The sequence below is a fragment of the Salvia hispanica genome, unplaced genomic scaffold, assembly GCF_023119035.1.
Source record: "Salvia hispanica cultivar TCC Black 2014 unplaced genomic scaffold, UniMelb_Shisp_WGS_1.0 HiC_scaffold_348, whole genome shotgun sequence".
Classification (NCBI taxonomy): domain Eukaryota; kingdom Viridiplantae; phylum Streptophyta; class Magnoliopsida; order Lamiales; family Lamiaceae; genus Salvia; species Salvia hispanica.
Window position 1 is genome coordinate 82,812 of NW_025952078.1, and position 10,189 is coordinate 93,000.

General features: G+C 36.5%; 2 protein-coding genes and 1 pseudogene across 2 annotated transcripts; 1 reads left to right on the top strand and 2 right to left on the bottom strand.

Moving 5' to 3' along the window:
* Nucleotides 1–1,936: 1,936 nt before the first annotated feature.
* Nucleotides 1,937–5,043, bottom strand: LOC125198988 (peptidyl-prolyl cis-trans isomerase A1-like). The gene is made up of 7 exons (XM_048097189.1): nucleotides 4,909–5,043; nucleotides 4,613–4,819; nucleotides 3,780–3,951; nucleotides 3,604–3,692; nucleotides 3,002–3,056; nucleotides 2,820–2,905; nucleotides 1,937–2,071 (listed from the first exon to the last, which is right to left on the bottom strand). The coding sequence occupies exons 1-7, from the start codon at nucleotides 4,930–4,932 to the stop codon at nucleotides 1,937–1,939; spliced, it is 768 nt and encodes a 255-aa protein (XP_047953146.1). The 5' UTR covers nucleotides 4,933–5,043.
* An 879-nt stretch (nucleotides 5,044–5,922) lies between these two features.
* On the top strand, nucleotides 5,923–8,106 carry LOC125198989 (annotated as a pseudogene).
* Nucleotides 8,107–8,701: 595 nt separating this feature from the next.
* Nucleotides 8,702–10,183, bottom strand: LOC125198990. Its single transcript, XM_048097190.1, has 5 exons — nucleotides 10,106–10,183; nucleotides 9,886–10,006; nucleotides 9,711–9,771; nucleotides 9,064–9,212; nucleotides 8,702–8,952 (listed from the first exon to the last, which is right to left on the bottom strand). The coding sequence occupies exons 1-5, from the start codon at nucleotides 10,127–10,129 to the stop codon at nucleotides 8,702–8,704; spliced, it is 606 nt and encodes a 201-aa protein (XP_047953147.1). The 5' UTR covers nucleotides 10,130–10,183.
* Between the last annotated feature and the right edge of the window lie 6 nt (nucleotides 10,184–10,189).

The following is a 10,189-nucleotide window of genomic DNA, read 5'->3' on the forward strand; positions in this document are numbered from 1 at the left end:
TTTTTGGAGTGAAAATTAATGAATGTAGATTTTGATCCATAAATAAAGAAACAAGAGGCATTTAATTTGGATGAATTGTTGTTGGTGAGGTTGTTTTCCAGCCACAGGTAATGTGATGCAAATAGGCCAACCATGATGAAAATGATGACTTGTAAAATAAAGATGGCATAAAAATATATACTCCTATTTATTATTGGCATATATTATGTTATGTGTATATTACTACATGTGGGGCCTTATTGTTTTGTAATGTGGCTGTTGTGTGGGTGGGAAAAAGTGTGAATTATTTTCTTGGCCTTGGGGAATTGTCAAATGTGTCGTCTACTTGTGCTGGTCCCAAGACAAATATTCAATAATAAATTTATATTGGTTGTCTTAATGAGTGGAATTTTCAGTTATTATTCCTTCTTTTTAAGAAAAAAGCGTGCAAAGTTCCAGAAAAAACTAACTAATATAAGAAACACTTAACTTATTATGTAGAAGCCAAATATTAAGTTATGTGGAGATGGAGACTCCAGTACATGAACATAGTTATTCACTAAATAAGCATAATGTGATAAGTAATCGCAGCAAATATTATTTCTTTTTAACAATCTGTTTAATTTTGTTAATTGTGTTGTTTGATAAAAGGTCTCATAATTTCAGTAGGGGAGTTTAACGGTAAATTATTAAACTCTAATTCAACAAATGAAATTTAGTATTATATGATATTTTTTCGTTGCATTTAAACACGACATTATTTTAGCATTGACGCTCGATAGTGTAGTCATCAAGTTATGTCTGTGTTGAAATCTTTGGTTACAAAATCGAACAAATCAATAATTTAATTGTTAAATTATAAAACAATAGCTCGTGTAATTTATAGGCAGATTTCAAAACTTGTAGCATATGAAAGCCAAAATTTAATGGAAGTTTAGAGCATCCTCAAAGACGGTTGTCCGCAGGACTTGAGAGGGCTTTGGGGAAGTGGCATGCGGAAGTCCAAGATTGGAGCGACGGAGGGCGGATACGGATATCCGTGCGGACACGGAAGGGCGTGCGGACGTCCGCCATTGCGCAGCGGATTTCCATTTTTTTAAATCTATATATACGACTCGTATTTTCCGATTCGAGTGAAATTTTAATTCGAAAATTGTTTAATTTGGTGAATTTGTGATTTTTTTATTAGGAAGTCTGCGGAAGGCTATGGGATGTCGCATTGTGCAGATGGAGTCCATGACGGAGCGGCTTGGGAAGGCTATGGAGATCCACAGCGTAAGCAGAGGTGTTTTAGGAAGCCTGGTAGGCTATGGGATGTCCACCGACCTCCACTGGGGATAACATGCAATTACGAATTTCAGATTGAAATCGTGCAAGGGCATACAGTTAACTTGTACGGAGGAATAGAAATGATTATGCTAATTGTTTTTTTGTTAACGTCAGTAATCAAACCAGAAGACAAATAACAATGATCTTGATTTGACATTAAATAATTGAAAATGTCCCACGTAAAAAGATTTGTCATTATACTCCATGACTCAATTATTTGCACTATAAATAAACAAATTTCAAGTAAACTATGGCTAATTGTTGTCGGTATGTGATTTCGACCATCAATAACAAATTTATCAAAAAAAGAAAACGATTAAATTGTTTTGAAGTGTTGATTTATTCATTGCACAATCATAGGCCATATATGAGAATGTCCATAAAATAGACTATTTAATAATATGATTAATGAATGTTTTTGAGGTGAGACTTGAGACAACCTAAGTGTGAATAAATGTCAAGGAGAATTAATTTCATTTATTATCGAAAAGTTAACATGACAAGTACAAATACAATTCCCTCAACATAGAGAAATAGTTTGACAAAGCCTCAACTGTCCTCTTAGGATTATCCCATCACAAAAAAGCCTCATTCATTGGCCCTAAATCACCCTTAAGCCACTGGAAGTTCACGCATCACTTATCACTACCCTGAGCCTCGGGCGATCACCTCTATCGGTTTCTTGTGATTCAATCGTCCTAACAACATCCATACCCTCCAGAACTTGTCCAAATACAACATGCTTCTGGTCCAGCCATGCAGTCTGCAATGAAATTTAAAAACAAAGTGTCAAACACATTCGATGAAAAACTGCATCATGTTTTGTCTAGACTGCACATTTTGATATCTGCTTTTCTTTTGTGGCCAAAAGAATTTGTTCAACCATCAGTTTAGTTGAGATTGTGATGAACTGAACTAGTATGCCAGCATTTACAGAACATACAGATATACTATGAGATATGAAGTTGTTAAAAGGGAATTTTCTACTCAAAGTGAAAGGAATATAAACAGTTAAGTAGAGCTACCATGTTTAAGAAGAAAGGTGAAAGGGAAAGAATTTAGTCAGAAATATGAGTACACAATTTATCTCACAAAGCCGCTGAGAGGCTTCTGTTTCAGGTAGGTAGGTTGCATATAATCTAAAAAATTGATGAAAAGCACTATTGTGCTCAAGGAAGTAGAGAAAGAAGTCCAAGAGACATGCTAAATGTTCAACAAATCTCAGACTAAAAAAACTAGAAAACCTTATTAAGAAAAGAGCCATTCCTGTCAACAAAAGACTAAACAAACTATGAAATCATATTAAGTAACGAGCTATTCTTATCCACAATTATTAGTGTCGTCCATTTAAGATATCTAAGAAAATTGGAAAAGTAGCAGGTCCAAGAGCATGTTGTTGTTTGTCCTTCGGAGAACAATAACTGACCAGATGTATAGTCATCTATGTTTAGTACTTTCATAGTACTATGTTAAGGTTAAATGAAAGTAAGTCGAACCAGAATGCAACATACCTTGACAGTACAAATGAAGAATTGGCTGCCATTGGTATTGGGGCCAGCATTTGCCATGCTAAGAACTCCAGGTCCAGAATGAACCACTGCAGAAATAGAAGGGGCTTATTAATCAACATAAAAAATGGGGAAAAAAAATAAAATTTAGTAAACTGGTTGTTAGAAGGAAAGTTTAAACTCACGGTTAAAGTTCTCATCTTTAAAGGTACGTCCGTAGATGCTTTTTCCACCAGTGCCCTGAAAACGTGGACATCCAAATAATAGTCATTATCATTAGCAATGCAACACTGCAAAACCTTACATCTTATAAATTTCGTTAGCATAAAAGCAGAAACAAAATAAACACCAAAAACATAGCCAAAGCTAGCAGGACATCAAGGAAGAAACCAAGCTAGTTTCAATTAAAATTGGGAAAAGCTGGAGGCAGAGGATTAAGAATAGCATTATGTTTGATGAATTCGGCTGCAATATAATCAGTGAAGTCAAGACATTAGAACCAATCCTACAGGTTAGGACATAAAGTTCCTTACATATTGTTAGTATCATAAAGTTATCAGGTTTGGATCCAAAATCTCAACAGGTGCATGCGATGCTTCTGACATTTAATTTGACAAAGTAAGTCATGCACGCTAATTATTATCTTGTTGGCTTATTGCAATCACTTCAAAAATACAAGATATGTGTTTAAAATTTTCTTTCAATCACAAATATAATGTAAAAGCATTCCAAATCAATAGTTACAGCATTAGAAAGGAAAATTGTGCCAGATAAAATAACAGCTTACATTTCCTTTGTCAAAATCTCCTCCTTGAATCATGAAATCCTTGATAACACGGTGGAATGCCGAACCCTTGTAACCAAATCCCTTCTCACCTATTCAATCAAATATTCGAACATAAAGCAAAAATTAATTTAGTTAGATAACAAAATGTCCTCGACTGTGAGTCAGTAGTGACATACCTGTGCATAGAGCACGGAAATTTTCTGCAGTTTGTGGCACGTCATCACCATACAAGCCAATTACAATTCTTCCCACAGACTTCCCTACTGGGTTTCCAATGCTTATATCGAGGAAAACTTTGTTGGTCACTTTCGCTTGCAATGCAGCTTCCTGAATGAAGAATGAAAACAGCTATGATGTAAACTTCAGATGTATAATAAGACAATAGATGTTATCAGCATAAAGAAAAGGAAGTTTTTGCATATTGCTTGCAATAAATGTAGCACATATCTTTTGAAAATTGACTGAAACATAACATAATTTCTCCCCGGTAGGATTATGTGTATTGTTTGTCATCATTGTTCAACTCAAATCTCTGAAGTAGATTGGAACTTTTCTGGAGATATCCCCAATAACCATTTAAACTTCTAGCTGATGGATTGATAATATAAAATACTTAGAAACATAATGGATACCAAGAAACAGCCTACACATGAAAGATATAGTTGATCTATTAACTTATAAATGCCAAATGCAATTACACTAGATACATTCTGGGTTCCTCAAAATGCGATTGGTGGCTAATTTCAACATTATTAAGAACAGACACTGTGCAACTATCTCGAAAAATGTAAACCTCACAATCAGAGTATTCACACAGATAACAAACATATCACACCCCAAATTTTCAAAAAGGATATCACAATTTCTAGTGTGCTCTAACTTTTAGGAAAAACAGAAGTTACGACTCAACAAACACAATCCATAACCAAAAAAGGCTAGAACACATGAATCTATAAGCTTATATAGAATATCAAGCCAAATCCGTAAAATCATCGAGAAACAGGCAAACCTCAGCCACAACTCGGACTCTGAAAGGCATGGAACCGATTCTGCTCCTAATCGCACAACGAGGCAGCGTCAGACCGGAGAGAGAGCTGGATGATGACAGCGAAGAAAAAGCACATTTCGGAGGCTTGACAGACGCGAAGGAGCAAAGTGAGCTCGAAATTTTGACCGGCGACACGCTTCGTGGAGTTGAAACCGAGCTGATGTTGGACTTAAAGCAAAACGAGGATAGAATTTCAACGCATAGAAAGGATTTGAGTAAGAAATGGAGAAATTAGGGTTTGGAGGATGTAGACATACCAGAGATGCACATGAGGCCGCCATTGTCGGTTCTTCTCTCTGCTGAAGTGACTGCGTTTGCGTAGAGAGAGAGAGAGGAGGATAGGATTAGGAGGGTTTAGCAATGGCTAGCTGTAGTTGAATTTGAGATGACGGAGATGACGACATTTTAAATTACAACTAGGGTGTTGTATCTTTTGATATTGACAGGTAAGTCCTTTCAGAATATCCGCTCCACATTCTTCACCCTTTGGAATATTTTACTCTTGCCTAGGTCATAAATATAAAATAGTAGTATCTGTCCAATTTATGAGTTACAAATAAATTTAAAAATTAAATAGTAGTAGGAGTATAAAAATTGGTAATTTATGAGAATAATTGATAAAATTGTCTTGAAATGAGAGTAATATAGTGAACTGGCGAGGGAGTCTGATTAAATATAGTAGTATTAATTTTTGGTTGGTTTTTATTCTAAGACTATCTCATTGTTAGAGTAATCATTAGCATTGTCGTTAAAATGATTGTTTCCTTGCCGAGCCAGATTGGTGTACATTCTCACATTTAAAATATGAATCGTCTTAAAGTGGTATTGTAATAACTATCATCATTAAATATCAAAACTAAGTATTCAATCACGCAAAATATAGTAGTGTAGTAAAGGCATTCTAAAATAGTGAGACCCGATATCTAATTCTTGCATTAGAAATATGAATAGTCTTACAATTCATAATTTCATGTTATTTACCAAATTATATACTTACTCTTTATCCCTCCTTATTTATAGGCAATACTCTGCGTCTTATTATTACTCTCTTTCGTTTCTTATGTATATCAAGTTAATACATAACGAAGTTTAAAAAATATTAACGAAAATAACTGAAAAAATGTATAAACGCCATTCATTTTTTTTAGGCGTGGAGTATCTCATTTTGATATGAATTTATAAATAAAAAAATGAATAAAAATATTAGTATTGAATAAAAAATGTTAGTATCTCATCCAATGAAGAAAAAATATGGCAACTCCACAAAGATGGGTGCAGCTCTCAGTCACAGCTGAATCCTGTTCAACTCTTTTTGGGTTTGGCTGCTTCAGAAGAAAACGAGTCTCTGCCGTCTCTACTTACGCCGCCGATCCCAAATGGCCGCCGCCGCCGCTTCCTCCGATCCACCTAAAATCATCGATTCCCATTTGCACGTCTGGGCCTCGCCCCAACAGGTGTGCATCTCCCTCATTCTCAATTCCTAACTCAACCCAAATGTCAAAATTTTTACTTTTCCTTCTTTCATTTTTTTCAATTTCCCTCTTTTTTGTGTTTGATGTTAAGGCTGCAGAAAAGTATCCATATTTTCCGGGTCAGGAGCCTACATTGCCGGGTCATGTTGAATTCCTGCTTGAGGTATGTGCTTAGCTTCGAATTTTGCTGTAATTGATTTTTTTTTTAACCTAATTTGTCCTAATAAGTTGAGCCCCAATTGGAGCTCAAACCGAATTTCTAGTGAGATTGGTTTTTCAACAACAGTTTGGAAACCTGTAGGATTCAATTTCAGTATCTGAAAAGTTAAGCCACTATCTTGAATTTTTAACTGAACTGAACATGCTAAAATCAGTGCATGGGGCAAGCTGGAGTGGATGGTGCCCTTATAGTGCAACCCATTAATCATAAGTTTGATCACTCATTTTACAAGGTTAGTTTCTCCTTTGATGCTCTGGGAATTCGGATTAAGTAGCTTTTTACAGTTGTGTTAGTTTGAAGCTGAGATTTTTTTTATTTTTTCCAATAGTTTTTTTACAGGGGTTAGTTTTTGGGCAGGTCTTGAAAAAATATGTAAATTTTTGGTTGCTGTCTTGCAATCCGGCTGAAGATGGAACCGCGCAAACAGCTGGAAGAGCTCTTTTCCCCGGGGCTAGAAAATCTTGAGTGTCAATTTATCATACACTTTTTGGTTCTGTAAAATCATATTCACATTCAAATGTCGTTCCAGGATGGCTATCGCGCTGTGCGATTCAACCTACTTGTGGCCATCGGGTCAGTTGGATTGTTTTTGCCCGAGCTCTCTTGTTGTATGTTTTCAGCAAACTCCCGGAGTTAATATTACTGTGTCCTTGCAGATGACAAATGAAGTTGGGAAGGGTGTTTGCCAAAGCTGGAGAGCTTGGTGCTCCCGTTGGTTTCATGTTGAAGGTTTCCAATTTGTATAGATTTCGATATTGATTTTTTTCTAATTCGTGATGCCCGTTTCAACCCGCTCTGTTGATTCATAGCGATAACATTTGAAGTTTCTGTTTAACACGAAAACATAAATCTTGTTTTCGGGTCTTGATCTGCATTTATGGGAAAATTGAAGAACTGTGCACGGATTTTCCCTTCGACAGTTGTTTTACTTGACCATTTGGGTTTCTGCAAACCCCCAAAGTAACTGCAAAACTGATTAGTACTATGATGAACTTTCATTCAGCACAACAAATGTAACATTTCTACTCTTCTATGCTTTTTCCCTTCAAAATCAGGAAGAAGAACAATTATTTTCGTGCTAAACTTATCTAGATTTCCACAGGTAATGTAAAAAATTTAAAACCAGTTTTTCATTTATTGTAGTTCTCGTTCCTTTGACCAACTGCTTATACTCTTTCCTTGTCTAGCTTCACAATTTTCATTGTTTTTAAGGAAACGGGGGGAAGGTTAGCAATAGGTTTCCATTGGGTTCCTTTATTTAGTCTTGTGAGTCCGTAGGGGGGGGAAATCGAAATACTCCTATATGCTAGGGGGCAGTAGTGTAGTGGCGGGTTTGGTTCTTCTACATTCATTCTTCTCCTTTTCACTTTCATGGACTGAACAAGTTTTGAACTTTTGTATAATCATGCGTTATAAATCATCGATCACCTAAAGTAAAGTTCCCCTTTTGGAAAAAGGTGTACTGAAACTCAGCCTCTCTTCAGAGTGTCGAGATGTCCATACCCCTATGAAGATTTGTCCGATCTTGTAACAAAAGTGGTGTCGAGGAGCTATGGTGCTAACCGCATCATGTGGGAAGGTAACATACATCCTCTTGTAGATTCGATAGAAGCAGAATGAATGATAACATGTTGAGGTAAACAGTGACTTCCCTTACGTTGTCCCTGAATGCGGTTACAAAGAAGCAAAGAAGCAGTGTGGCAACTTCTTCAACAGCGCAGTTGTCATCTTCTGAGTCGAATGGATCATGGGTGAACTGCTAATCAGATACTCTTCAACAATCCGTCATCGTCTTCTTAGATATGAGCTGAACGCTCCCTGGTGCATTTCCATCATTGATAGTAGCACCCAACTGGGTAAACTTCATGGTTTGATCATGCAGAATTGTAATAACCAAACTTATCTATCTTCCAAATTGAGGTTAATGAAGCTCCATATATTAATTCAAGTCTATAGAAGAACAATTTTTAACAGAATCTAAAATTCATTATTTTCCGATTGACTTGTAAAGTTGTATAATGAACCAAAATTTAAAAAAAAATATTATTAAGACCCTAATACATATATCAGCATAGTAAAATAAGGAAGACTGCATTAAATTATTGCCATTTCTATGAAAAATGTTTATCATCATTGTCCAATTGACCTCTAAAGGGCCAAATGCTTCTTCTCCACTCAACTCAACCCCCAAAATAAAATAAAGATTAACCTCTACAAAAACTGTACAAAACTCTAGTCATGTACAATAATTGTGAACAAGATCAGTACAACACATTCCTTTTCTTCTATTTAATCTTCAACATGCTGAATTTGGCCATCATGATCCGATTGCTAGTGACCTTGAAACCAAGTGCAGGATCAATCTGTCTGCCTTTCTTGCCCTTCTTTGTTCCGAGCCCCAGCTCCATCCAGCGCCTCTGAAGCTGCTGCTGCTGAAGCATGCGTTTCTTGAGGTGTTGGCTTCTTAGCGCTGCTTTTAAGCATATCACTGAATGATGTTTCCAATACATCGGCATCATTACAGGATGATGTTCTTCGGAACTGCACATCTCTTCTGCTAGCCGCTTCAACATTTCCTACAGCTGTAACACCCACCTCCCTTCTCACTCCTGCAACCATGTGGTGAATTAGAGAACATTATTGTGATTTAACAATCACACAAAGTTAACATCCTCCTCAATGTTTACTCAACGTTCTACAAAATTTATGCCACATCTTACCATCAGGAGTTACTGCACTTGGAACACTTTTCCCTCTGACTGAGTCAACATTCAGCTCTGACAGCGCTTCCTGAGAAGATGCAGCTCGTGATACAGGTGGACGCCTCAGCAAGACATTCTCTGGTCCTTTAGAACTGGACGATCTCAACCTATTCACAACTACACTAGTGAGAACTGATTCCAAAAACAAGTTGTCTGCAGCAAGGTCAGGCAAGCATAAAAGATAGGCATACTTCGAAGACATGAATATAAGGCCAATTGAAGTGCAGATATCTGTAAAGATAAAAGCCAGATAGAGTTGATATGATTTCAACCCAACTATAAATGCAACTTGAATCCCTAGCAACGTACATAAACATCTAAAATAAATGCTTATGATTTCAGGTCGACCAAGCAATTTTAAACTCAACTCTTTCTCATCACATCACACCGCTTCTATAGAATCTTCATGAACCTATTCATTCAGCTTTACTTAAAGCTAATCCAACATGCCTCCACACATCAAAAAATCTTTTGGCCCACATATAGTAGCTGAATATGAGTGTAAGAAATTATAAAGTTCACTGCTAGTATACTTCTATAAAGCACCAATGGAAATTAAGCTTTATGAGTGTAGCACAAAAGGCAAGCAGCCAATTTTTTCTTACCTATCCTTAGCAGCGTCTTCAGGAACAGAATCATCTGATCCAATTTTGATATTCTGAACACCTGACCATTTTATCCACATCAAGTGTTTGTCAACTCTAAAGGATATGAAGGAAACAAAAAGCATATAAAGAAAATTAAGGACAAGAAAATTAAGGAATCTTTAAACAACAATACCAGCAGAGCCAAGTGACTTATTCCTGCTTAGGACATTGACTGGCATTTCCCTTTCCCCTCTGTCATTAGAAGTTAAGCCAGCCTGCTCAATTAAGCCTTCTTGAGCATCAGAAATTATGCCCTGAACATTGCCTTCATTAGTGAGCATTTTTGTTCTTTCTACATTGGTAAGTGCTAATATAGCTGCCACGATGTTTGTACTAAAACTTTCATTGCTTACCTCATCAACAGCAGCAGCAATCATTCCTCCACGTTTAGATCGATAAGGCAATCCACCAATTTCCAGGATACTGCTTATTCCCTC